We start from the raw sequence: 24,885 nt of genomic DNA, 5'->3' as shown, positions 1-24,885 counted from the left end.
CATAACTTCACAGCTAATCTCTTCCTCTGGCAGCTCACGCTGTCGAAAGAGGGGCACAATCAGAAAGCTGCGTGCCCGCACCATTGGATCCCTTCTCTCTAACCTGCCACATTCTTCAGGAGCCAGAGACTGATTTGCTATTTGCCTCAATTCCTTTCATAGGCTTAAAAAGTGCACCTACGTGGTACGCGCTGCTGCCGCCTCCACTGCCTCCGTAGCCATACTGACTGGATGCCCACTGTGCAGGGGTGGCATTTGGGTTCTGGCCCTGGCCTGTCACAGCAGCAATGGCACTGAACATCTGGGAAGTCATGTTCTGTGGTAGAGCGTTCACTGCACGGGTCAGGTCTGCAAGAAAGGCCATAATGTTATAAAGAAAGAGCCTTGAGAAGGACATTGTGCCCCAATTCCTGCCAGGAAAAAGCCCACACTGACCTGCCAGGTTAATGTTAGCTGGAGTAGCATTAATGGAGGCTGGAGTCCTGGTCCGACTGCTACTGCTGGGAGTAATACCTGTCCAAAACACAAACCAGAACAGATGGATTCATTCTCCCAGAAGAAAAGTTATTGGTCTGAAACTAAGGATTAAATAAATGGAAACATTTATCCTGGCAAGATCCTGCCTTATCAGGGCATGGTGTGGGCAGGACTGTACGGTGGGGAAGGCTAAGGGAGAGGAAAGGGACAATACCAGCCTTTGCAGCATGGTCCACTTGGCTGAGAAAAATCAACTGTTAGGAGAGCTCTTAACAGGTCCATGGAAGACCTGAGTGTTGCTTTCAAACACATAGAGCGCACACTTGTCCTTTACTGACCGCCTCCTGTTACATGACACCCAATAAACTAACAGCTGAGACATTCAGATTTTGGGGTGCTCACCTGGAACAGGGTCCTGATAATGATCCTTAAACCATCGGAAGAGTCCATTCACTGTAGGGAAGACCTGGCCCCGGTAGCGGAATCCTTCTGGTGTCACTGTCACATACTCTATCCTGTGAGGAGCAGAGAATGCAAGAGAGTACAGGAGATCAAAAGCTGCTTCAAAGCCCAGGAAATCTATCAGTCACTGCTTACACTCTACCCTAGTGACACCCCTTGCACAGACCAGTACTGTTTGTGGCAACCAGCTGGTTAAAAACCAACTACTAGACATGGATCGTCTGCTGTCAGGAGGACATACTCTGGATAAAGGGAGGCCTGACTTATGAGGGATACTGACAGAAGTAGAAGAGAAACCAGGAGCATGGTACCGGCAGCACTCCAGCTGCTGGGCTTATCTCTCCTTTACCTTGGTTTGCCTCGAGGCTGATAACCCAAGAGGAATTTGCCAGGTAGATCTTTACAGGCACTAATAAAGTAGGGAATAAATGTTGGCTTCTCTTTCTTGGTCTTTATCAGCAGCTCTTCCAGCTTCTAAATTGAGAAAGAAAAAAGGAGATACTCAAGGAGAGCCTACATTTAGGAACACAAAGGACCTGCAGCTGTCTCCCTCCACACTGCTGTCAGTCCATTTTCTCCCCAGCTCTGACAAGGACCACCATCCGCATTGTTTCTGTGCAAGGTTCTGAGTGCCCATACCACAGCATGCAGGACTTGCCCAGGTATGTTACTAACTCAGATCACAGATCAGCAGAGAAATGTTCCTCTGCTACAGTTCTGCCACCACTGGAAGGTGAGGGACAGAACTCAACTCCTTCTGTCTTTCTGAGAAGATACACAAATGTCACCAGGTCACAGAAAGCCAATACTCTCCTTCCAGTGATATTTGCTGGCAGGGCTGTGGCACAGTGCAGTAGCACAGTGCGGTAGCACACCACACTCCCACTGCAGGAACTCATCCTGACTCCACTGCTCCCAGACAGAGCCCTCTGAGACCTACAGCTGGAAAGTGACTTCCAAGCCCAAGGTGACAACAAGATCAGAGCTCAGTCCAGCAGCAGCTCATGTTAGACTAGCATTTAAAACCTTGTCCTTCTATCATGCTCCTCTATCTTCCACACAGGCTGGGACAGTCTCACCTTCTTGTCTCCCCCGTTGCAATCCTGGTAGTATTTGTGATTCAACAGGTCTCTGGCAAAAGAAGCCATTGGCTGGACATAGCGAGCAACAATTTCATCCAAGTCTTCAAACTCCTTTGAACAAACACATTTAAGGAGGTATTTAGGGTGCGTGAGGAAGAACCCCGATTGTAGTATAGAGATATCAGTAAAACATTTTGCTCAGCAAAGCTGGATACTTTGAGTGTGAAGAGCTGAGAATTGCCCAAGAGTAACTTCCAGCAATAGCCTGAAAACAGCTGCAAGGACAGCAAGCTGTGCCAACCTACCCCTGACAAACAGGTACTTCTCCTTTCCCAAGGTGAGTTCTGCAGGGCTCTTACCTCTGTGTTAATCCAAAGTGTAGAGCCCAGACTGAAGGCATTCTCCTTGCCCTCTTCTCGAACATCCACATGCTGGTAAATCCCATCGTTCACCTTCCAGGTGACAGTGAGGTGGTTCTCCCCTTTGCTGCTTGGTCGAATAATCACATCCCCTTGGTCCATGGTCTCCATCATCTTCTCAGCTTGCTTGAAGCTGATGTTGTGGAATGATGGGTGAGCAATTACTCTCTTGATGTACGCTAGAGGACAAAGAGGAGTGTTTAGGCTTCAAAGAGGATCTGCTTTATTGCAAGCGTACATCTTATCGTGCTTCTTCTCTTGGAGCACTCTGGGAAGGCTGGTGTTACAGGGGTAAAAAAGAAATGACAAACTCACTTGTTCGCTGCTGCTTTCTCTTCATGTCTTCCTCCTGTTTGTGATCTGCTGCCTCAGTGTCAAAGTCATAGTAGGTGTCTTTAGGCAGTTTCCACTCGTTGTTCTTATCCATCAAGTCTGAGGTCCTGCAGGTCAGATCTGCACTGAACTTCTCGATGTCGATCTTCATAATCCTGCAGTGAACTGTCATTCCCACCTACAGGAGAGAGGCAGGTGCAGTGGATCAGCAGGTGTGGCTGATATGCCAGGCACCCTGCACTACACAGCAGTCCGTGCAGGCATGAGTTCCTTCACATACTTCAGACTGATACCACTTCTAAAATCAACTGCTCCATATAAACAAAAATGACCCTGTTTGAACTGAAAAGATTAAAGGAATTTTTTGCTGGTAGGTCTCCAGCATGCTTACTGTCTGTGCCCTGCACACACTGAAAACTGCTACATTTGCTATTTTAGTTCGGTATAACAATGGAACAGCAGATCTGCTTCACGATGCACATGAAAGCAGTTAAGTTTATTCAGAAACAGACTGGAAGACACCCAAATGACTTCCCTGCTTAAAAAGGAAAACCTCACCACAAAAAGTGCAATGTCTTAGTCCAGTTAACCATGCTGAAATTAACAATGGCTCTTTAAAGAGCTGCTGAGAGACCTCTGCTTACAGCATTATCCATCACCTGTACGGACTGTCAGGAGATCCCAGGAGACAGAAAATATGTTAAAATTAAGGTTTAATACATGATGAAAAGAGGAGATTCTGCTTCTTTCAGAACTCCAGAGCCTGTCCTGAACAAGGTTAGTACACTGATGAGAAATAAACTGCAGAAGAAAAAGCTTCAAGAAGGAAGCAGACCCTCACATACCTAACAGCAGTTCTGTGAACTCTTTAAAAAGCCAGGAACAAAGGAGAGCTCTGCATTAGAATGCCTTCTGGTCTCCCAAACCCAGACTTTAGCCAGACTGTAATAAATCCTCACGCAGTACAACATGTTAACTGATTAACATGGTTCCCACCAGCTGCCAGGAGAGATTTGCACTTAGGACACTAATCAGAACCTGAACATGCTGCTGATTTAAAGTCCTTCAATGAAAATAAGGTTTGAAAATCCATTTAAGGAACAGTGTTATTAACCAAACCCCGAATCATTGCTGTTGGCTCCACGCACTTCCAGTTTTTGCTGGACATGTGAATATCCACCCTTTCCATACCTTCACCCTTTCTTCAGGCCGTTTGACCACCTTATCACTAAGAAACTTTGTTGGGATGAAGCCAGCAACGCCATTATCCAGACGTGTCTTCACTCCAATGGCCTGACCTGGGCAGGAACCACTGTCAAAATGATTCCAAACCTGGAGCAAGGCAAATGTAAACGTCATTCAGTATGAAAAGAAAATCAAGCAGGCAGTTCACACTTGAACAAGTCTAAAGGCTGGGTCAGCAAACTGGTGCACCCAGCACAGATGAACAGAAGGGCACAAGACTTTAAAATGAAAGCTGCCCAGTAACACAGTCTTCCTACTCCAGTTCTGCTCAGCTTATAGGGCTTTGCAACCAGGAAGGACAGAACATTTTTAGACTCTTAACACAAGCCTGCAGCTAGAGCTGGTTTCTGATTAACACAGTAGGACTTCAAAGTCACCAGCTATCAAAGCTGGAATTTAGCAGTGTTTAGAAGAGGCCTAAAGTACAGCTGCATTAAGCAGAAGAGAGCTCTAAAAAGTTCTTAAAATTGAGAAGGTGGCAAAACTTCTGCTCTCTGTGTCACAGGCAGCTTCGTGCATTTGCAAAGAAGCAGTCAGCTTATCACAAAGACTGTTTCACTCCTAGTCTAGTTCACCACAATCCACAGTGTAGCCCTAAAGAACCTGTCAAATCCACACTGAGACAATTAGTCAAAACCAAAACATTTCACATTTGTAATCAAAGGTCATGCTCAGATTGAGAGCCTAGAGCACTGCAGATGCAATTTTGGCTCTGACATCTTGTTTTCCAAGATCCTTTGCCAACAATGTCCCTACAAAATGTTCAAGTCTGCTAATGGACTCCCAGCAAAAGCCAGCAAGAGAAGTAATCCCACCTCACTGAGCTCTGGGAAGTTATCCTGCTGACAGAAAGGACACTGCCAAAGGCCAGTTTCGTCATTCCGTATTGCCTGGTCATAGCTTTCTCCTTGTGGTCGCCTGTGTGCTATCCCAGTCACGTTGCAGATGATCATTTTACCTGCAGTGTGATGGGAGAGGAAAAGGAGAGAATGAAGAACTGAAATCCAACTGCAGGGCCAGATACCTGTCTTGATCTAAGGCAGACATACAGGAAGGTGTTAAGAGGCTTTCCAGGTACTTTGAAAACCTGCTTCATGCACAAGTAACATTAGCACTATCTCAATGTCACCACCCCCAAAAACCAACTCTTATTCCACCTCTACCTATCTTAAGTAAACTTAGGATGACAGTAATCATCAGAGCTCTCTCTCTCTCTTAGTGAACAGGGACATACCAATATAAAAAGTCTCTGGAGTTTCTTTGGTCAGCATATTGAAGACCTCTTCTGTATTTGGAGAACGGTATGGGGTCCTTAGGTCCTTGTACCTGCAGCTTAGTTCAGCTCGGATGTCATATAAAGTTATATGCTTGTCACCATAGCCCTGTGTAGTGTTCAAAGGTTAAAAAACCATGACTTGCAAGAAGGACATGAATAGGGAATCCACTATAAGTTATGAAAGAATCCAATGAACATATCAGAAATCAGAACGTATCAAAATTAGAAAAAAGGAAGTTTAACAGACTAATTACCATCTCCCCCCCCCCCCCCTGCCCCAAGTACACTTTCCGTTAGCACTGACTACATGGCATTGTCAGACACAGAATACTTGTTAAGGCTATTTATACATTTTACAACAGTAGCAGCTAAGTGCTCAGCTCCTAAAATGGATAAAGGTCACCCGTTATAAAACCTAAGAAACTGGGGTGGACAACACAACTGCCCCTCTGTTTCTCAGCACCAGGAGCCACCTAGTATACCTGTCTTTCCAGTTCTTCAGCAAAGGCATCGAGGTCCAGGTCCTTCAGACGTTCAGGGTTTTCTAAGATCTCCTCTAGAGCTCCTGCAGGATTCGCATCCTCAGCTGATTCATCATATTCTAAGGCATCTACTGCCATTTTTCTTGCCCACTCGTAGGTTTCGGGATGGACCCTGGAACCATCTAGGACTTCGATGTAGGAATCAGTACTGAAATAAAACCAAAGCCATGTTTGGATAAGGACTCCATAGGGTTCCACAGCCAACTCCTTCAGCTCAATAACAAATCATGCTGTTGACCACCACTGCTGGCGGTGTGAGTGCTCCACCATCACTGACTCCAAAGGAAACTACTATCCTAGATAAGTACACAGTTAATTCTTCATTACTAAATCAGCAGGATGCAAGGTAATATAAGACAAACTCTGGCCTGCAGCTCTTGCACTGCAGAGCCTATTGGGCTTTCCAGATGTGTTATCACTGTTCTCCAAACACGCATCTCTTGTTCAGTTACCAGTAACCTCATGCTCTACAAACTTACCAGCTTCCTCTTAAACTGGTGGGAAAATTGCTGATTTATACCTCAACTTTGAGACCATTGCTAAGACCAGTCAGAAATCAAAAGTACACACAGGTTTCCACTGCACATGCATGATGACTATGGAAAGTTAGGGAACAACTGTTCTTAGTTCTCTTGACCACAAAGGGTCTTTCACATCATAGCAAGCCATATAATTAATGTTCTAGAGCTCACATTGCTGGACAGGTTTAGCTGCACTTAGGAATCAGATTAACCACCAGCAATACCTGAATTTGGCCAGAGATCAGAGGGGCCACACAGAAACTCCTGGAAACATGGACTCCACAGAACAAGACTGTTTCAGCCTGTCACTCTCTGATAACTCCACACTGTCAGGAAATGAATGCAACCCAATACCCACCTATCGCCCAGCGATGCTGTGTCAATTTTGATGAAGCCTGCACAGTTGATAAACACCTTGGGTCCCATGTGACACATCGTAACCAGCTGGGTCCTGTTCTCCAGACGTGTGTTGTTTTGTTTTAAGATCTGGAACAAGAAGGAACAGCATAAACCTTCTGACTCAAACCTAAGGGGTTCCCAGGAAAAGCAGAGGACTTGCACTGTAAAGTACAGCATTCAAATCATCTGACATAGCCATGCCTATCAAAAATCATTCACTACTGCACCCTGCCTGTGTCTCAGCGCCATATGAAAGGATGACTCCACATGGAACAGCTCCAGCTCTTGGGAAACGTGCTGGCTTTTTGCCTTCTGTTTTCTACAGTAGGGAGGCATCCTGATGCTCTAACACTGTCAGTTCCTACAAGCTCAGGAGCTGACTAGTACTGAGAGATCTGCTGAGTTGTGTGGGACTGTGAAGGATGTAAGTCTGTGCGCAGCTTGAGGGTTAGGAGCAGGGAGATAACACATATGAAAACATGTTGACAGAGCTGTCAGCTGCATCTGGCACAAACAACCCTGACTCAGCTCGTAACAGCACTGCCATCAGGCCAACCTGCATGCTATTACGGATGCACTGTTTATGTAAGCAGTGACAGAAGCTTCCTTACCTTTAGCAGATGAGTGCCTTTGCGTGGTCCGAGGCCACACACATACTGCAGCAAAGCCTGGCTGTGAGGGTGAGCAATTGCCCGATTGACATCCACTCCCACTTCGTTCACACGGTTTATGAATTCACAGTAGAGGGCATTCAGCAGATCCTCCTTCACCACGTGCTCCTAACAGAAGGGAGAGGTGTTAGCTTCACAAGGGGATGTGTGCAATGCTCTGCCATAAGCAAGCTGGACCCAATGCAGTAGAATGGCTCTCTGGTGCTGTACTGCACCTCAGAGTTACTCCCTGAGAAGAACCTAAAGGCAGGGGGCAGATGAGCGAAGGAAGACAGAACAACAAAGGTGCTGTGTAGCCTGAATATGGCCCAGAACTTGCATCAGTTCAACTTGGAATTTTTTTCCTTGATAGCAAACAAGCCCAGGCCTCTCAAGCCATTTTGTTTTGCAAAGATGGAACCCTCCCACCTAAAGATCCCATAAGGAAAGCTTACCTGCAGAGGATGGAGTTTCAGGCAAAGGATATCCTCATCAGAGCTGCAGACCTGGGCAAACTCTATGAGAGGGTCCTGAATGCGACGAGCAAGGGAGACTGCTTGACGTAACAAAGGTGGGTAATCCCGGAACTCATTCTGCAAGAGGCCAGAAAATCACATTTTGTGGCATGCCAAGCAAAGACACATCAGAAAAGGACTGGAACAAGGGAGGCATTTGTTGCTCATTGCAGAGAGCTGAGATCAAAAGACCCCTAGGAAGCCTGCTGTAAATAAGAACAAAATGAGCCCATCCACTCAGCTGAAAAAGATTCATTTCAGACTACACCAACATCTACTTCATGCATCTGCTAGTGCTGATTTCTTCAGGGAAGCCTAAACAAACTGTTTTGCCTTGACTTAAGGATCAGTACGTCTCTTTCTAAATGGATCACATGAGGCAGTGTATGACACGAGGCTGGGCCACTATAATAAGCAAAAGCTGAGACAGCCCAAATGAACCAAAGGCTAAGGAATGGTTAAAATAAGAGAAGGTTCACCTCAGATTTCTTGCTGTTCATGTAGAGGATGGCCAGTTCATTATCTACCAGCTCCACTCCAATAGAGGACAGCTGCTGCCCCTGATCCAGTTCATGAACAATCCTCTTTACATCCTCCATCAGCATCTGAGCATCCCTAAGGAGAAATGACCAAGGGTATTGAAGGGGGAAAACTCAATACCTGGGGAGGGGCACCATCAGTCCTTCCCTCCTCCCACTAACTGTCCAAGCAATGAAATGTAGAGAAGAATAAGGAAAACACTGCATAGAGACTTGGAAGTGGAAGGAACACAAAGGTCTGTTATCTGACCTGTTCTCGCCCGCAATTGTGACCACATGAGGCTTCTTGTTCAAAAGGAATTTTTTCAAGGTTTCAATATCCTGTGCCTGGAAAGAAAAGTGAGACAGGTCAGAGTAGAAAAGCTAGAGGGTTTCTGTATTGAATCAGCTACCAGAGTTTTGGCTTTCTATTTTGAAGGGAAAATCCAGAATAACCACAGGGTGGAAGAAAGGCAGAATTCTTGCACATAAGAGTGATAAGGCCTATGTTGACTTCAGACTGGTTATTCCTCTCCGGTCCACAGTGCATCACTCGGTACCAAGAGCAATCTGTGGGCACTGGTCATAAGATAATAGCCATGCTGAGGCTCACCTTCTTTTCCCTCTCCTCCTCACGCCAGGCATTTCTTCTCTTCGTGAAATGTGGCAGTCGGAGGAAGTCTGTAACCTCACCCTCTCCGTTAACGAGAGCACAAAACACAGGGTGGTCCCTGAAACACAGAGGTCACTCACATGTGGAGGACTGCTCAAGCTGAACATGTATCTTGAGCCAATTCCATTCCTCTTACCTGGCTGAGGAAAATGCAATGCCTAGCACCCGAATTCCTTTCCCTTGGTTTTCATCCATGAAATCATCATCTTCCTCCACTTGCTGATCAGGACGGTATGAAGCTACTTTCAGCCAGTTGTACAGCTTGCGGCTGCAAGCCTAGTAAGAAGGGAGGGGAGAGAGGAGTGAGAAAATCCAGTGCAGGAGCTTTGACACAGCCCTACTCCAGGGTGAAGGTCAAGGTCTGCTCAAAGCAGAAGGACAGTATACTCTGTCAGAATCAAAACTAGGTCTCCAGCACAAAGCCCGTCTTCTCTCCCTTTGAAGCATCTGCTTTCCTCTCTACTTTTAGAACCTGACTCAGATCCCTCACTGTCTCCTTCTCCTTCCCAAGTGCCTTTATATGGCCTGTCAGCAGCTGTCTTCAACATGCTGCAAGACTGGTAGCAACTATAAGCTTAGCACTGTCTCACATGCACCTGTGCCCCACCTCACCTTGAGGACATACTCCTTGGCCTCCACCAACAGCTTGTTCTTCAGCTCTTTAGCCATCTGCACGTAGAGGAACTGGTTGAGGGATCGCTCAATGGCCATGGTACGCTGCCGATTCCACTCCTGGACCTGGTGGCTGAACTCATCCCTATAATAGAACTGTTTGATTTCCTCGAAGTATGTCTGGTCACTACCGTAACTGGAAAAAAAAACACCAAGAGAAGGAGAAACAGATAATTGTGACATCTAGGAACAGTTTGGGTTACAGAGGAGCTCCAGTAGCACAGCAGCAATAGATGAATAACCTCTGCCAAGACATGAGCACTGAGAACTCACCCCTCCACTCCTTTCATGTCTATGCTGATGTCTATAGTCAGCAGTGCCTCCTCCTCTGCCAGGCTCATTTTCAGGAACTGGTCGTCTCGCAGCTCCTTCACAGGCTTGTTCTTCAAGTATTTAAAGGAATAAGCATAGTGGGCTTCATCAATATCCTGGGATAGAGAAAAGACCATCAGCATGCATGCAGGCATCCACAAAGACAGACCCTACTGTACACTGCAGTAGACAATGTTTGTTATTCAGTGCTCCCTCACTATGCCTGCCAGTTTGCATTTCCTCCCCCAGCAGGACATAATGGAATTCATTCCCAGTCCCAGAAAAAACAGAGACTGTTCTAACAACTGAAGGCAACATCTCAACAGGAAGAATCAGGTCCAAGGAAATGCTGAAGCTGAAAATGCAGCTTGTTGCTGAGCTTGCCTCTGCTACAGCCCAGCTCACATGCTGCTTTAGGATTCATTCAGAGTTGCCATTGACATGGGAGAAGTTTTCAGACACAAAACAAGTGTCTGTACATTATTTAGATCCCTCCCCAAGATGAATCACTGAGTCAGAGCTCCTTTCCTTACCTTCTTCCCCTTTTTGGTTGGTGAAATGTTGATTTTAGCTCTTTCTTGGAAAGTCTGTCTCAGGACCTGCCTGACCAAAGGCTCTCTGGCTATCTGCAATGCTACCATGTACCGTGCTCCTTCCAGAACAGCTTCTGGGCTTGGAAATTGACTAAAAGCAAAAAAAGAGGCAATGCAGAGTCTTGGGATGTGAGAACACAACCAGATCCCTTCCCCTGCTACATCTGCAGGATCTCGGTGAGGATCCCCACACACTGACCTACACACGTAGTCCTTGGCCAGCTCCAGGGGCTCTGCAGGGAACTGCTCTGTCTCATGACGTTGGTAACTGTCTCGGAGATTCTCTCCAAACTGCTCAGGTGTCAGACCAAACTTTTTAGCCAGGCCATCTAGGGGGAAAACAAACAAAACATAGAATTAAAAAACAAAATCACACAAACAATGAGAAGGGCACTGTAGCTTACACTGAGCTCAACTGTCAGCCCTTCTCCTAAAGATAAGCCATACAACCCAGAATCTGATGCAGGCTAAGCTATAGCACACTGCAAGCTCAGCGTGACAGAGCAGAGCTCTTACCCAGCCCAGCTGTTTGACAGATGGTGTACATATCCCGACGGGATGCCTGCTTCAGCTCAGGCCCTTTCTGCTCATCATCTTCTGCATCCTCCCCTTCACCTACAGGAAGCACATGTTTAGCAAGGCCAGTATATCAGCAGCACAATAAAGGGGACAAACACAAACTACATTGTGCAACAGTCCCTAAACCACACGAGAACATGAAAGCTCACAGCAGCCTTAAAATTATTTATAATACTCTGGTTGTGAATGGGGTAACTCAGTTCCCTGGAAAAATAACAGCCTGTGTGGCAAATCCTAAACATTTTTCGAGATGCCTGAAAGACCTGGGACTAACCTGAGACAGAAGAGAGCAGCAGAGATGATCTATGCACACACCTAGGCTTTTCAACAAGCTTTCTTACTACTATTTCCAACCAGGATTTTGAATCAGCCCAGGACTACGAGACTTATCAAGCTTAAAGACAAACCTTCCTCCTCTTCACCATCTTCTCGGATACGTTTTTGCTTCTTTCGAGCAGCCTTTGCAGCATTCTGCATCTTGGGGATGTCTCGTCCATAGTACAGCAGGAAGTGATTATACACATCTTTCAGCTCATCCATGGACTGCACGTCCTTCAGCCTAGAATGTGCAAAGCCAGCACGTTACATCCTGTTCTCAACTGAGCTGTGTTTAGAGTGCTCAAGGAACCTGCTCTGGTACAGGTCAGGCAGACGGAGCACTTGGGTCCTCTTGTGAAAGAGTTTTAAACATTTCTTATTACTAGTTTTGTAGCGAGTTTAAAGTAAATGATCTGCTCTCTGGCCTGCTGTACAATATACACCTTAAATTATGTTGGAATGGATACAAAAAAAGTCATGACACCATACCTCTCCATGTCAGTAGTATCAAGAGCCCTTATCCCATCAGCCAAAGGCTTGTCTGGGTCAGCAGAGATCTGCTCATACTGGTAGGCCTGCATCTTCTCAAACAGACGTGTCAGGTTTTGCTTGCGGATCTTCAGCTGGGTCCACTAACACAAAAACAGGAATTTCCACTGAAATGCAATGTAGCTGTGTGCTAAATCCGTCCTCTCTCTTCCCCATGAGGGGCTCCTAAACAGGCATTTCCCAGGATCCCAGATTGTTTGTCATATAAAAATGAGCAACATCTTCACCCACAGACATGCTCAGATGTGATAAATCCGTGGCGGGTTTTGTCTCAGAAACAAATTATGTTAACAGAAAATAACGGTTTGAATCTACCTGATGGTAGAAAAGGAATGGGTACTCCTGACAGGTAATATCACTAAAGAAAAGCATCAGTCTATGTAGGAAGATATGGTAAATACCAATGGGATAATAGACACTGAAAACACTCCTCACCTTCTCATCCCACTGCCAGACACTCCACAGGTCATTGATGTGCAGTTCTGGTTCTACATACTCCTTTCTGTAGAAGGCGATGAATGGGACCTAGGTCAGAAACGAGACTCATCAACACCAAGTAAAAGGAGACTGGGCTGACCCTGGCAGGCACAGGTCCAGAGATTGCTCCTGTCCATTTAAGAGAACAAATGGATGAGCCAGCAGTGTGGGAGATATGCTGAATCATGACACTGCTCCTAGGCTGTTCCAATAAATAATACACCACATACACCAAAGAGATTCTGTGAAATCATATAATACCTCTCATATAAACGTTGTTATGGATGATAAACATCTTATGGAACAAACAAGGCTCAAGAGACTCTGGAATATTTTCACCTAATTTATCAGTTTGACCAGAGCAACAGCAGCCTCATCAAACAGATGTTAAAACCTCTTCTGTCACAGCTCACATGAGATGAGCTACACTTTCCAGGGAAGCACCATTTTTCCATAGGAGAGGCAATCATGTAGGCCATCACAGATACTTCTCCTTTGTTACACTAAATACCTGCAGCAGTCCCTCTACCAATCCCACCTGTATAATGAGACTTCATTTCAAAAACGAAGCTGAGTTACACAGTACCTCAAAATGTTGATTTCTCATGAAATTCAGGGCTTCTTTAATCTTCTGGATGGTGCTGGGTCCCTTGCGGCTGAAGCTGCTGCTGGTCTGTCCACGATCAAGGTAGTCAGAACTTTCCTAAAAGGATAAACAACACATTAAGTCGATTGTAGTCCTGAGCTCCCCGGCTAAAAGAACAGCCCAGGCTAAGGGTGGGAAATGGTGACCATTTTGTTAGCTGGGGATGTAGGTTTAGCTGCATGCTGCAATTTCAGACCACATAAAAGCCTGATTGGCTTAAAGAAGAAGTAGCATCTGGCCAATGTAACTAATGACTCAAAGCAGATCACAGCTAATATTAGTTTATCCCTAAGTACATGGTGGCTCAGAGATCTGTCTTTCTTGACAATAATTCTTGCAATATCTCTGTTCTGGTTTTTGGTCCTGTTCTATGGATATGAAAATGGAGATGTGTGTGACCCATTAAAATCCAGAAAGAAAAGTTACATTGGGCACTATATTTTTCTGTGTAGACTCTTACAACAACGTCTCCAGGTTGGAAATCTGCAGCACCTCCAAGTCACCAATTCTCTTAGGACAGAAGTCCCAGACGTAGTTCTTTACCTGCAAGGAGATGGTGGGTGTTGCAAATGCATTCCTGTAAATCCAGTCAGCTTCTTCCTCCAGCTCATCATCTTCAGCACTTTTTACAGGGATGGATCGCAACTGTGAAAAGACAACAGGAATAACAGCACATAAAGCAGCTCCAAATCCTCTCTGGTCATTCAGACCCAGCCATTTTTATCTTTTGAGGAAGATGTTCTAGCCATCATCTGTGAAGATGACAAAATGTCCAAAGAGAAGATTTTACACACATCATCTTTCCTTGTATATGCTGGCATGGAATAAAGGTCCTTTCAAAAGCCAGCAGACTCAACATCACCTTTCATAAAGGTGAGTAACAAGTCTGTGCACAGAGGTACCAACATTTTCTAAAGGGAGATCCAAGTGCACCGAGTCTTTGGGGAAATATGAATATGGGGTGAAAATTATGACAAAAATGAGACACCAGAATGATTTCTAGCAGCACAAACAGGACTTTGCTCTGACAGGAGTCACTTCAATTAAAGCAGGTTATTGAAACACCTTGCATGGAACAGTTGCATTAACTGGTATAGCTGTAGGCCAGAAAATCCCAGCAAGCCTTCTCCGATGCTGCAGTTTCACTCTTCTTAGCCAAAATTACAACTGATGGGATTGCTAACAGTATCCAGCACAAAAGGTACCTCAGAAGAGCACAAGCTCCACTCCACATCCAACAGTGCAACACTGGCACCCAGTGGCCAAAGAGAAACTAAGACCAGTGCTAAAACTCCACAACAATTCAGCTTCATTGTTACATTTGATCGTGGAGTTTCAGTTAGATTTAAGGGATGGGATCAGAAAAGAGGGATGCCAAAACCCAGCCAGAAGCCAGGTGAGAAAGTTGACCTGCAGGCCCCAGGCCTGCTGTACTTGTTAGGAGGTGAAATGCTTTGTGTGCACACTGACACCCTTACCTGGAATCTCTCAGGCATGTCTGTCATTCGGATCTCATTGTCCTGATCTGTTAGATGACTGCTCTCCAGCTCACTGGGCTCATACATCTCAAAGATGCTACGCCGACTGACACGCTTCTTGGCAGTCTTTTTGGGTCGGACGCGGGTCTCTCCTTCAGCTTCTTCATCCTCATATTCGTATTCCTCCTCCATCTCCTCATCATACTCATTGTACTTCTCAAACTCATCGTAGTCAAAGTCCACACCAAAAATTTCCTGGGCTTCCTGTAAAGCACTGGAATGCAAAAACTGTTCATCAGTCCCATTATGCAGTTCAAAAAAATATTGTTCTGGCCACAACACCTATGATCTAAGCTTTATTTTTGCACCTAGGTTAAAAACTGTGGATAGGTACACAACTGTTTGAGCTTTAAATGTTACTATCTCTCTTAAGGGACTACTTTTGGTACTCTTATTTACAAAATCCAGGGAAAAGGAAGAAGGCAGACATTTATGAAGCTACAGAATTAAAGCCCCATCTTTACATTTAAAAGGTTCCTCTGGGGAACAAGACCAGCAATTTCCAACCACATGCAGAATATCACACTGCAGTTGTAAAAATCAAGTAATCTGAGCACTGGTTTGGAGGCTCCAGGCCAATTTACAATTAATACTTACGCATCAGTGTATCCAGGGAGCTTCTTTCGCCATTTTGGCTTCTTCAGAGGTTGCCCATCATCATCCACAATGAAGTCATCGATGTCTGGACACACAGAACCATTTTAGCAGTCAGGACACTCACACACTCAGACAGTAACTGACAAACTTCAGCTCAGACAGCACAGTTGGCACAACTGCACCACAGTCTTAGGTGGCTGCTGGCCTGCACTGCTACCCACAGCATTTCCTGCACCAACCTCAGATATTCCAGAAGCCTGAACCACAATAACAAGGTAGAACTAACTTTCTAAAACAGGAAAAGCCATCTGGCAGCTATCAGCAGCTCAGTGCACAGAAAATGCAGTAAAAAAAAAGCCCCGCTGCATTAAATGCTAGACAGAAATAATTTTTGCAACTCTTTCAGCACAGTGTTAGCAAAGACGATGGGCTAATGCCCAAGAGCAGAACTAGGACAAGTGTGCACTGTGCTGACAGGTGCTAACCAGGACCTCCATTAACATCTTTAGAAGCATTTTCCTTCTGAAGGAAGTTTAAAGGAAACAGTGAACACAGTGTATACAGTATGCTTCTGTTCATCTAAACTACTTTGTCCAAACTAAATCTGCTAACTTTTAATTCTAAAGACTGTACTAATCAGACCAACAAAAGCTGGACCATCGTCGGGCCACAGATTTTGGTTAACTATAGCTCAGGGAAAGCCTTACTTGGTTCCAGTGCTTTTATGCTATGACAAGTTTTGGACCATCCATACTCACCAGATTCATCTTCTTCCTCCTCCTCTTCCTCTTCTGGTGGTGCAACAGGAGCTTCAACAGCTTCCCCTCCCTCCTCGCCTTCACCATCCTGAAAGATCTCTTCAGCAATGGCTTCCTTCTCATGTTCTTCCTTACCATAGTCTTCCTCTTCATCATCCTCATCATCAGACATTTTCCGCACACGCCTGAATTTTTGCTGCAAGCAAAAAAAACTTGTTAGTGCATCTAAGCCCTGGCACAGCCACACAAGCCTTCTGTTGTCTCTTCTGGGTTAGAATTGTGCTTCCTCTGCTTTCCAGGTGATAACTGGAAAGAGTAGGACAGAGCCCAGCACAGAACAGGCCAGGAGGGACAAAGAACCACTCAGCTCCAAGAGAGCCATATTGCTCATCTGGCACAGCACACCACACAACATAGCTGCCTGCTGAGGACCATGCAGGGAAGTATTCTGCATACTCTAGGAGCCAGGGAGAGATCATGCTTCTTTCAGACACTCAGCTTTCCTTTTCAAGGGGCCAGGAGAAGGCAGGAGGTACCGCACCAGGTAGTAGCCAAGCATCGCCACTAAGATGCACCACACCATCAGCAACAGCACGGAAACACAACTCACCCTTTTGACTTTAACACCCAAGTTCTCTTCAATGAGGTCAAAATCATCATCTTCCAGGCGATCATCAAAAGCTAACAGAAGAAAGCAGTAACAAATTACATTCTCCCTTCATCCACTTGGGAACAGGCAAATCAGTGAGGGTACAGCTCACCCAGGCTTCACAGACCACAACAGCAGAGGGAGAGTTACACTGTGGCCTGCTATAAACAATCACCCCAAAACTTACTGCGCTTTCTCTTTTTGTGGCCAACATCATCCTCAGAGTCTCCAGAGTCACTGGCTTCTTCCTCTTCTTCCTCTTCCTCATCGTCATCATCATTAATGAATCCTTTCAGGTTCCCTTGCTCATCTTGATCATCAAGATTCTCCTCCTCCTCTTCCTCATCTGGGGTGGAGAGCAACAAGCATTTGACGTTTATGCAGTCTTTATCTGCCAAGTCACCTCAGCTTTATACAAACATCTTCCTTCACACTACCCACACAGACAGTCTTAACTGAACACTTTTACTGACATAGAGTCCAGTCGGCTGCTCATGCCAAAGCCCCATTTCTTGTCTTATCTCATGAACAGGTGGAGGTGGAGTGGTCACACCAGGAGAATTCCTACTCTATCAGACTGTGTGCCTGAAAGTCCTGTGGGGGCTGAGGGAGTCTATTTTCCATTACCAACACTAAGACCCATTTAAGCATTCTGAGGAAATGAAGCACTAAAACAGCTGAGAAATATTGACTACAGATGGTCACACTATTTCTGCACAGTTATTGCTCCATCTGCAGCGACGTGATGCAAAACAGAGCAGCAAGGCACACAGACAGTTAAACAAAGCCAGAGCTGACAGGTACACTCACCATCCTCATCTTCCTCTACAAATTTCTTGGTTACCCTGGGAACAACCTCCCCATCCTGGTTGTACTCCTCCTCTGACTCCTCTGCTTCACTTTCTACGAAGTCAGACATGGCTGTGGTGTCTCACGCAGGAACTGGGGAGAGAGAACACATCCATCACATCAGCTGAGGGAGGGGAACACAACCGCTTACCCAGAGCCCCCTTTGCCTGCACATCCCTGTCACCAGAGATTAGGCAAGTGAAGGCAGCAGCCAGGGGCTGCCTGCCCCTGTCAGGCTGTATCTCAGTGAGCAGAACACGACTGTCACGGCAGCACTCACTGCACAGCTGAGCTCCAGCTGAAACAGCACACAGAACCAAAGCCCTTCATCCCATCCACATTCTCATGCTTGGCCAGGACAGCAGCCCTACACCATCACCAATGCAGCACTGTGTCAGAGATCCACACATCTGGCGCACAAACACAGCAACTTCAAAAAACCCAGGGATTTGCTTCTCAGATCAATTAAAAAAAGGCAGACCATGAAGAATCTTTTATGTCTTAAAACATGAATAGCTCCAGATATAGCATTGGCCCTATCTCACGAAAGGAAGCCCACAACAAAGACAAGGGAAAGACCTCAGTTGCAAGCAGATAGTAGCTTGTATTCCTTGGCTCAGGGCTCCATGGCTGTGGCCAACACCTACTTATGATGCTCCAGACAGGGAGAAGCTGCAGCAAGCCAAGGCTGCTGCTCTGCAGCAGACAGGACATCACCGCCCTGGCACAGCATTCAGGTACAGCATGATCCCCACCCTCAGAAGGGCACTGCAGATGTCACACACTCCAGCATCCCCCTCCATAATAACACTTCCGAGGGCCGTACTGCTGCCAGGTAAATGCTTTTTGCATTTCAAAGCAAATGCCACCGATGAACCCTGTGTAACTGCATGCATCAGAGAACAGGAGTTGCTTTGTTTGCCAGCTTTAGTTGAACATTATGTCAGTTCCACACTTCCTCACCTATTCTTCTGTACCCACCAGGGTGTATTAACATAAACATCACTGCAGACCAAGCTGCTTTTTTCTCCAGTGTTTCCACTCGTACAGCAAGGGGGAAAAAAAAACCCTTTATCACAGTGTGATGTGCAAATTTAATACTCTCTGCTAGCGAAACATTTCACTTGCAGTTCCAACGTTCCTCCTCACCACTTGTTCTACCATTTCCTGGTAATTTCAGTTCACGTCAAATGAGATTTGTTTGGACGCAGGGAACAGCTGTGACTTCGGAAGCTCATCTCATGTAATGATCCAGCTGAGCAGGTTCCACACGCCAACCACCCACGACACCGGGAGCTTTCAGCTCTGCTGAATTCCACCCCAGGACAGGAGAGATGTCACTTAGCACAGCAAATGGAAGTGAGGGCAGCTATTACCATGGAGATGCTGAATCAGATATGTACTAACCATGCCTCTTCCACCCTTCCTTTGAGAGAGGCATTCATCTGAAATAACACAGAAGACAGGCAGAGACCTCCTCCCACATGGGTGGAGGTGAAGATATGGACTTCAGACCAGTGCTGCTGCTCAGAGGGCTCAGTTTGTCTGACTCCAGGGATCCATCCTCACTGAGGATTTCCAGGCTATCCTGGCTGTATCAGGCACTGGATCCATCCTCAGAGCATCCCAGCAGCACTTCTGCTCCTGTAACAACCCCCAGAGAAAGTAGGAGATTGCTGCAGCATGGGAGCAAATGCTAAGTTATACAAGAACACTAAAAAGGCAGGGAAACAGGACCCAGACCTACATGTTCACCTGTTCAAGAGCAGACAGGCTTCTGTAGGTGACTAGTTTTACCCCAGAATACCTCACAGCCGACAGACACTAACCAAGATGGACCGGGGTCAAGGGCAGCACAGTGATGGCAGCAGGAGTGGACACAGAGGTGCCCTGAGCAGTGCTGGACCTGTGTGCTTACCTGACCTTTGCTTCAGAGTGGGGTTTCCTGCACTTTGCTCAGCTCAAGGGCACAATGGCAAATTTCCAGAGTCTATAAGCTGCTTTTAACTGAAGTGACACAGAGTAGATAGCTCTCTGCTGTCAATACAGTGAGCAGAGATCAGATCAGCAAGGCCGGGCACCACAGGTACCGCTCTGCTTTGGTAAGGAAACGATGGATCTGAGCATGCTGTAAACCAGATGTTAAAGCACCTGCAAAGCCTCAGTCACACATCCAGATACTTGCTGGCTGCTCAGGACTGCAGTCAGAAGATTGCAGTGCTGGAGGTAGGTACAGTCTGTACATGATACACAAGCAAAAGTTAACTCATTAAGCTCAGAAATGGAAATACACGGCAAGCACCTGCAAAATATCAAAACAGATGACAGAGAGCACTCCTGTGCCTTGCCATGGCAGCACTGAGCCAAGGCAGGGACAGGACTGACATCAGGAATTGCCCATAGAAGCCCCACAGCCATAACAAATGTGGGATGAGGGAAATAGGAAGCATCTCAGCAGTACCTGCAGAACCAAAGAGCAGTCACTCATGGTGTTTATTATGCAGCAAACCCAACTGGACCCTGTTTGTGGACCCAGGAGTAGTCCCAGGATATCAGCATCAAGGCAGAAAACAAGAAGTCACTAACCTAGGCTCAGGCCAGAGCTGCATGCAATTTCACAACAGAAGCAACAATCCTGACTGCTCCCCATCCATCATAGGAGTAACAACATCAAGCTCCCAACCCAAACCAATACTATTCCAGGATAGTTTTTTGGATAGGGAAAGTTTTAATCTCTGCCATCTCACGGTTCAACTCACAGTTCACTTAGGATCCTTCTGTTCTATAGAAAAACCTTTGCCAAAGTCACCACCGAGCAGTTCTGTCCTGCTCTCATATCTGCTCCTTGAAGCCAAAATGGGTGAATTGGAGAGGATTCAGAAAGCTCTGTAAGAATGTGAAAGCTTGAAAACTTGACTCAGAATTCAAACGTGGTGCCTAAAGAAGCCCAATTCATTCACTTTGTCAATGAGATGCTCGTGAAATTAATCCTACTACAACAAGAGCATGGCACAGAGTAGGAGACTGCAACAATCTGCTCATTAGGAAAAACCCAAACCAATTGCAAAGGTGACAAACACGCTGAATAAGTATATCACATAAAAATGCTATATTTGAGCCTGGATGTGTGGATTTAACAGCAGTCTCTAAGCAGTGACCTCCAGTCTGTGTCTCACCACAAAATGCAGATGATCGTATCACCATCTTTAATCTGAAACTCACAAGCCCACGAGAGCATCCCCGTGAAGCACTAAGGCATTCACAACACAACAAAGCACCCTCACAGGCTCCTCATCAGCTGCAGGCTTCTCCTAAGAGCCACTCCTTGCTGCAAGCACAGACTTCTGCAGGGCCTGCCAGCCCTGATACAGCACGAGGAACACGTCATGTATTTAGGTTTCACAGCTGTTTTATACATTATTGAGGTCAGAAGCTAAACCAGATGCCCCCCCCCCTCAATGGTAGGTGTGCAGTGAAGCAAAATGAGGCATTGCAGTGCAGCGTTTTGCAACTGGAGATCAGCAATGCTGTGACAGAGGAAGGTCGGGGGAGGCACTGCAGCTCACGCAGTTCCTGTACCTGCTTTGTGAGTCTTACTGCTCCCTGCCAGTCCCACCTCCTTGGTGCTATTGTGCTGCAGTACATCCTGTGGTAACATGGTGTGCCACAGTCTAATAGTATGTTGTGTGAAAAAAAGCACTTCCGCCTGTTTATTTTAGACCTGCTGCGTCATCATTTCCTCCAAGAAATAGAAAACCGATGTACCCCGCTTGCTTTCTCTGACCTCCCCACGACTTTACACACCTGTCTCTCATTTCCCACCTGCATGTGTGTCCCCCCCCCCCAACCAGGGTGAGGAAACATGGGCTGAGTTTCCCTGTAGATGATAGGTGAACCAGAGCCATCTGCAGCACCCAGCACACGAGCTGCCGGTGGTTGGTGCAGCAGCATGCCAGAGTTCTCAGCTTTGTTCTCCACACCTTTAAAGCAATTCCAAAATACCTATTTTAGACCCTGGTATGGTACTAAAGCATTGTTTTAGGAGCAGCCACTGCTGAGATGTTCCCTGCTGCTTCCTCAGCAGAGATAACTGATGTAGAGTCAATCGCACTGTGGTATTTGGTGCCTTCATTAAACCCATTGCCACCATGTCAGCACTCAGAAGCACCTGGGCTCTCTCCGCATCCTCCCACAGCCGTGTTTAGCCATCCTAAATAATTCAGCATCGGAATTCAGTGCTTCCTTTCCTTCTCCGTAACACCACATCCAGAAAGAGGAACGGATGACTGTGAACCTCCACAATAACCACTCCCAACTGACATCACCACGCTCCCCTCACCCTTCACGTATCACTTTTTCACTGATTATTAACCCCACGGAGGATCTGCCCAGGCTGCTGCCCCACAGCTTGTTTTGGATAGGGGGGGGGGCAGGAAGGGGAGAGCCGTGTCAGACGCTGATAACCAAACAGAGCACTCCATCAGCACGGGACCTGTTCCTGAAGGCCAGGGCCGCCCAGGAACCAAAGAAGAACACAATAAACCCGTAAGAAATTGAGATTCTCTCCCCCAACCCCAACCCGTAAGGAAGCACGGCGATGCTCCCCTCTCCACCCCCCTCCAGCCATCACCACGTTTCAGCACAGCTCCAGAAGGCCCTGGCACACCTCTCCGCCCTACAGCCGCTCCCGTGGGTCGTGTGGGGACCACGGACCGGCCATAACCAGCCCACAGCCGCGGCCAGCACACAGCCGGAGCCCCGCAGCGCCGGGCCGGCTCTGCCCTCACCCCACAACCGAGGACGAGGCGTGGAGGCCCAACCGCACCCCCCACCCGCCGCTCCCCCCGCCCTACAGCGGCCTCCCAGTCGCAAACAGGGCCCGGAGGAGGCTTCGGAGCCCCGGTAACCTGCTGGCCGGAGTCCCCCGGGCCGCCCTCGGCTCCCCCCCGCCTCTCAGCCCGGCGCGGCCTTACCCGAGGCGCTGAGGGAAAATGGAGGCCTCGGCGGCGGCGGTGGAGACGAACGAGGAGGGTGGGGGGTAAGGGGGGGGCGGAGCAGACGAGCTGCGATCTCCGGGCGGGTAGAGAGGCACCACTTCCGCTTCCGGTGGCTACCGTCGTGGGGATGCGGCGGGGTCCGGTGCCGGTGGTGGCCTTGGTGCTGGCGCTGGGCGCTACGGCGCGGGGCGGCGGTTCCGGGCCGGTGACTTGCGGTTCGGTGGTGAAGCTGCTCAACGTACGGCACAACGTTCGGCTGCACTCGCACGACGTTCGCTACGGCTCCGGTAACGGCTTAACATTCCCCTATCTCGGTGTACCGGGGCCTTGTTACGGGGCTTGGGGCCTGATCGCCGTTCTTCTCTCCCGCAGGCAGCGGGCAGCAGTCGGTGACCGGAGTGTCGGCGGCGGATGATGGGAACAGCTACTGGAGGGTACGAGGCCGCACGGCCGCTGTGTGCGAACGGGGCCAGCCGGTGCGCTGCGGGCAGGCCATCCGCCTCACGCACCTGAGCACCGGCCGCAACCTGCACAGCCACCACTTCGTCTCCCCGCTCTCTGGTAACCAGGTACCGGCACGGCCCTGCCCCCCGGGAGCAGCCCTCGTGTGTCATACCTCAACCGGGCACCCCTTGTGTCCTGGGTGCAGCTCCTCTCTGCAGGCTCGGCCTGTTCCCCGGTCCCTGATTGGTCTCCCAGGCCATATTTAGACCCTGCTGGGTGCTACAGTCCTTGCTGGGTCCCTCTTGTTGCTATCAGGTCCCTCCTGGGTCTTCCACAGTCCTTACCATGTCCTCCAGGACCTGTGATGTCCCACTTGTTGCCATCTGCTCTCTTAAGTCCCTACCAGCCTCACCAATTCCCTCACACAACCCCCATTTGTCACCCCAAGACCTTCTTGGACCTCCAGGCCAAAACAGATCCCTGTCAGCCCCACCTTGTCCTCTAGCCCGTTTCTCCCAGTCCTCATTCCCATCCTGCCCCATCTTGGCTCCTAGGGTTGTCCACATACTCTGTCTCCCCCATGTCATGTCATCCCCCACACAAGGTCAGCATTGTAGCACCTTTGGGACACCCGCTTAGCTCAGCGTTAATGAGATTGCTATTGAATCAGCACTCAAAACTTGCAGCCTGTAAATCTGAGCACACCCACAGAACTGTCCCTTCTCTGTCCCTCTGGTGATACAAAGACCAGAGCCCTAAAACCGAGCTTCTTTTTCTCCTCCAGGAGGTGAGCGCCTTTGGAGAGGATGGTGAGGGTGACTACCTGGATGACTGGACAGTGCTGTGCAGTGGGACCTACTGGGCACGGGACAGCGAGGTGCGCTTCCAACACGCCTCCACCGACGTCTTCCTCTCGGTGACAGGGGAGCAGTACGGGAGGCCCATCAACGGGCAGAGGGAGGTGCACGGCATGGCCACCTCCAGCCAGAATAACTACTGGAAGGTGATGGAAGGCATCTTCATGCAGCCCGGAGAGGTCTTCAAAGCGGAGCAGCACCACGTTGAGTTGTGACAGACGGACTGATGCGTTCGGGGCTGCTCAGTGTGGGGATGGCCCCCGTCTACACGCGGTTGTGATGTGCACTGGGAAGTGGAGCCCAACATCCTGAATCCAACACAAAGCTGGTCCTGGTGTGCTGAATTTGACATGAAATAGAACTTAGTGTTTGGGATCTAATGCAAAGCAGATCCCAGCATCCCAAATCCAACACAAAGCTGATCTCAATATCCCAAATCCAACACGAAGCTGATCTCAATATCCCAAATCCAACACAAAGCTGATCTCAATATCCCAAATCCAACACAAAGCTGATCTCAACATCCCAAATCCAACACAAAGCTGATTCCAGTGTCCTAAATTTGACACTAAACAGATTTCACCCTCCCAGATCCAGCACAAGGTCAACTCTAAAGCCCAGCTCAGACTAGAAGCAGAGCTCAGTGCCCCAAATCCAACAGGAGTCAGATCACAGAGCCTCCAAATCCAACACAAAGCTGATCCCAGCATCCCAAATCCGACACAAAGCTGATCCTAGCATCCCAAATCCAATGCAAATGAGATCCCAGCGTCCCAAATCCAACACAAAGCAGATCCCAGCATCCCAAATCCAACTTGAATCAGTTCCTAGTGCCTCAGATCCTAACACAAAGCAGTTCCCAGCATCCCAAATCACATCCCCAAGTCCCATTTGGACACAGATCCCAGAACCCCAAAATAAATCACATCCCAAAGACC

General features: G+C 47.7%; 2 protein-coding genes across 2 annotated transcripts in view; one reads left to right on the top strand and one right to left on the bottom strand.

The window, feature by feature from the left end:
- SUPT6H (SPT6 homolog, histone chaperone and transcription elongation factor) overlaps positions 1-22,742 on the bottom strand; it is a 25,947-nt gene extending 3,205 nt beyond the window's left edge. The window contains exons 1-35 of the mRNA XM_072353245.1: positions 22,623-22,742; positions 17,611-17,742; positions 16,988-17,146; positions 16,762-16,832; positions 16,152-16,347; positions 15,394-15,478; positions 14,737-15,010; positions 13,802-13,903; positions 13,199-13,315; positions 12,571-12,660; positions 12,076-12,218; positions 11,676-11,827; positions 11,206-11,304; positions 10,889-11,018; positions 10,630-10,780; positions 10,058-10,212; positions 9,725-9,920; positions 9,249-9,388; positions 9,053-9,170; positions 8,711-8,787; positions 8,401-8,536; positions 7,862-7,999; positions 7,368-7,535; positions 6,716-6,843; positions 5,777-5,984; positions 5,253-5,400; positions 4,834-4,976; positions 3,965-4,105; positions 2,756-2,951; positions 2,381-2,619; positions 2,019-2,132; positions 1,289-1,413; positions 880-992; positions 436-513; positions 182-348 (exon numbers count right to left, since the gene is read on the bottom strand). Coding sequence (XP_072209346.1) covers positions 182-348; positions 436-513; positions 880-992; positions 1,289-1,413; positions 2,019-2,132; positions 2,381-2,619; positions 2,756-2,951; positions 3,965-4,105; positions 4,834-4,976; positions 5,253-5,400; positions 5,777-5,984; positions 6,716-6,843; positions 7,368-7,535; positions 7,862-7,999; positions 8,401-8,536; positions 8,711-8,787; positions 9,053-9,170; positions 9,249-9,388; positions 9,725-9,920; positions 10,058-10,212; positions 10,630-10,780; positions 10,889-11,018; positions 11,206-11,304; positions 11,676-11,827; positions 12,076-12,218; positions 12,571-12,660; positions 13,199-13,315; positions 13,802-13,903; positions 14,737-15,010; positions 15,394-15,478; positions 16,152-16,347; positions 16,762-16,832; positions 16,988-17,146; positions 17,611-17,719 — 4,806 coding nt within the window. The 5' untranslated portion in view covers positions 17,720-17,742; positions 22,623-22,742. The remainder of the gene's footprint in view (positions 1-181; positions 349-435; positions 514-879; positions 993-1,288; positions 1,414-2,018; positions 2,133-2,380; positions 2,620-2,755; positions 2,952-3,964; positions 4,106-4,833; positions 4,977-5,252; positions 5,401-5,776; positions 5,985-6,715; positions 6,844-7,367; positions 7,536-7,861; positions 8,000-8,400; positions 8,537-8,710; positions 8,788-9,052; positions 9,171-9,248; positions 9,389-9,724; positions 9,921-10,057; positions 10,213-10,629; positions 10,781-10,888; positions 11,019-11,205; positions 11,305-11,675; positions 11,828-12,075; positions 12,219-12,570; positions 12,661-13,198; positions 13,316-13,801; positions 13,904-14,736; positions 15,011-15,393; positions 15,479-16,151; positions 16,348-16,761; positions 16,833-16,987; positions 17,147-17,610; positions 17,743-22,622) is intronic.
- SDF2 (stromal cell derived factor 2) lies at positions 22,735-24,885 on the top strand. The gene is made up of 3 exons (XM_072353250.1): positions 22,735-22,933; positions 23,019-23,215; positions 23,875-24,885. The coding sequence occupies exons 1-3, from the start codon at positions 22,774-22,776 to the stop codon at positions 24,160-24,162; spliced, it is 645 nt and encodes a 214-aa protein (XP_072209351.1). The 5' UTR covers positions 22,735-22,773; the 3' UTR covers positions 24,163-24,885.

The sequence above is a fragment of the Excalfactoria chinensis genome, chromosome 19 (genome assembly GCF_039878825.1).
Source record: "Excalfactoria chinensis isolate bCotChi1 chromosome 19, bCotChi1.hap2, whole genome shotgun sequence".
Classification (NCBI taxonomy): Eukaryota; Metazoa; Chordata; class Aves; order Galliformes; family Phasianidae; genus Excalfactoria; species Excalfactoria chinensis.
This window is presented reverse-complemented; position numbering and strand designations above follow the sequence as displayed.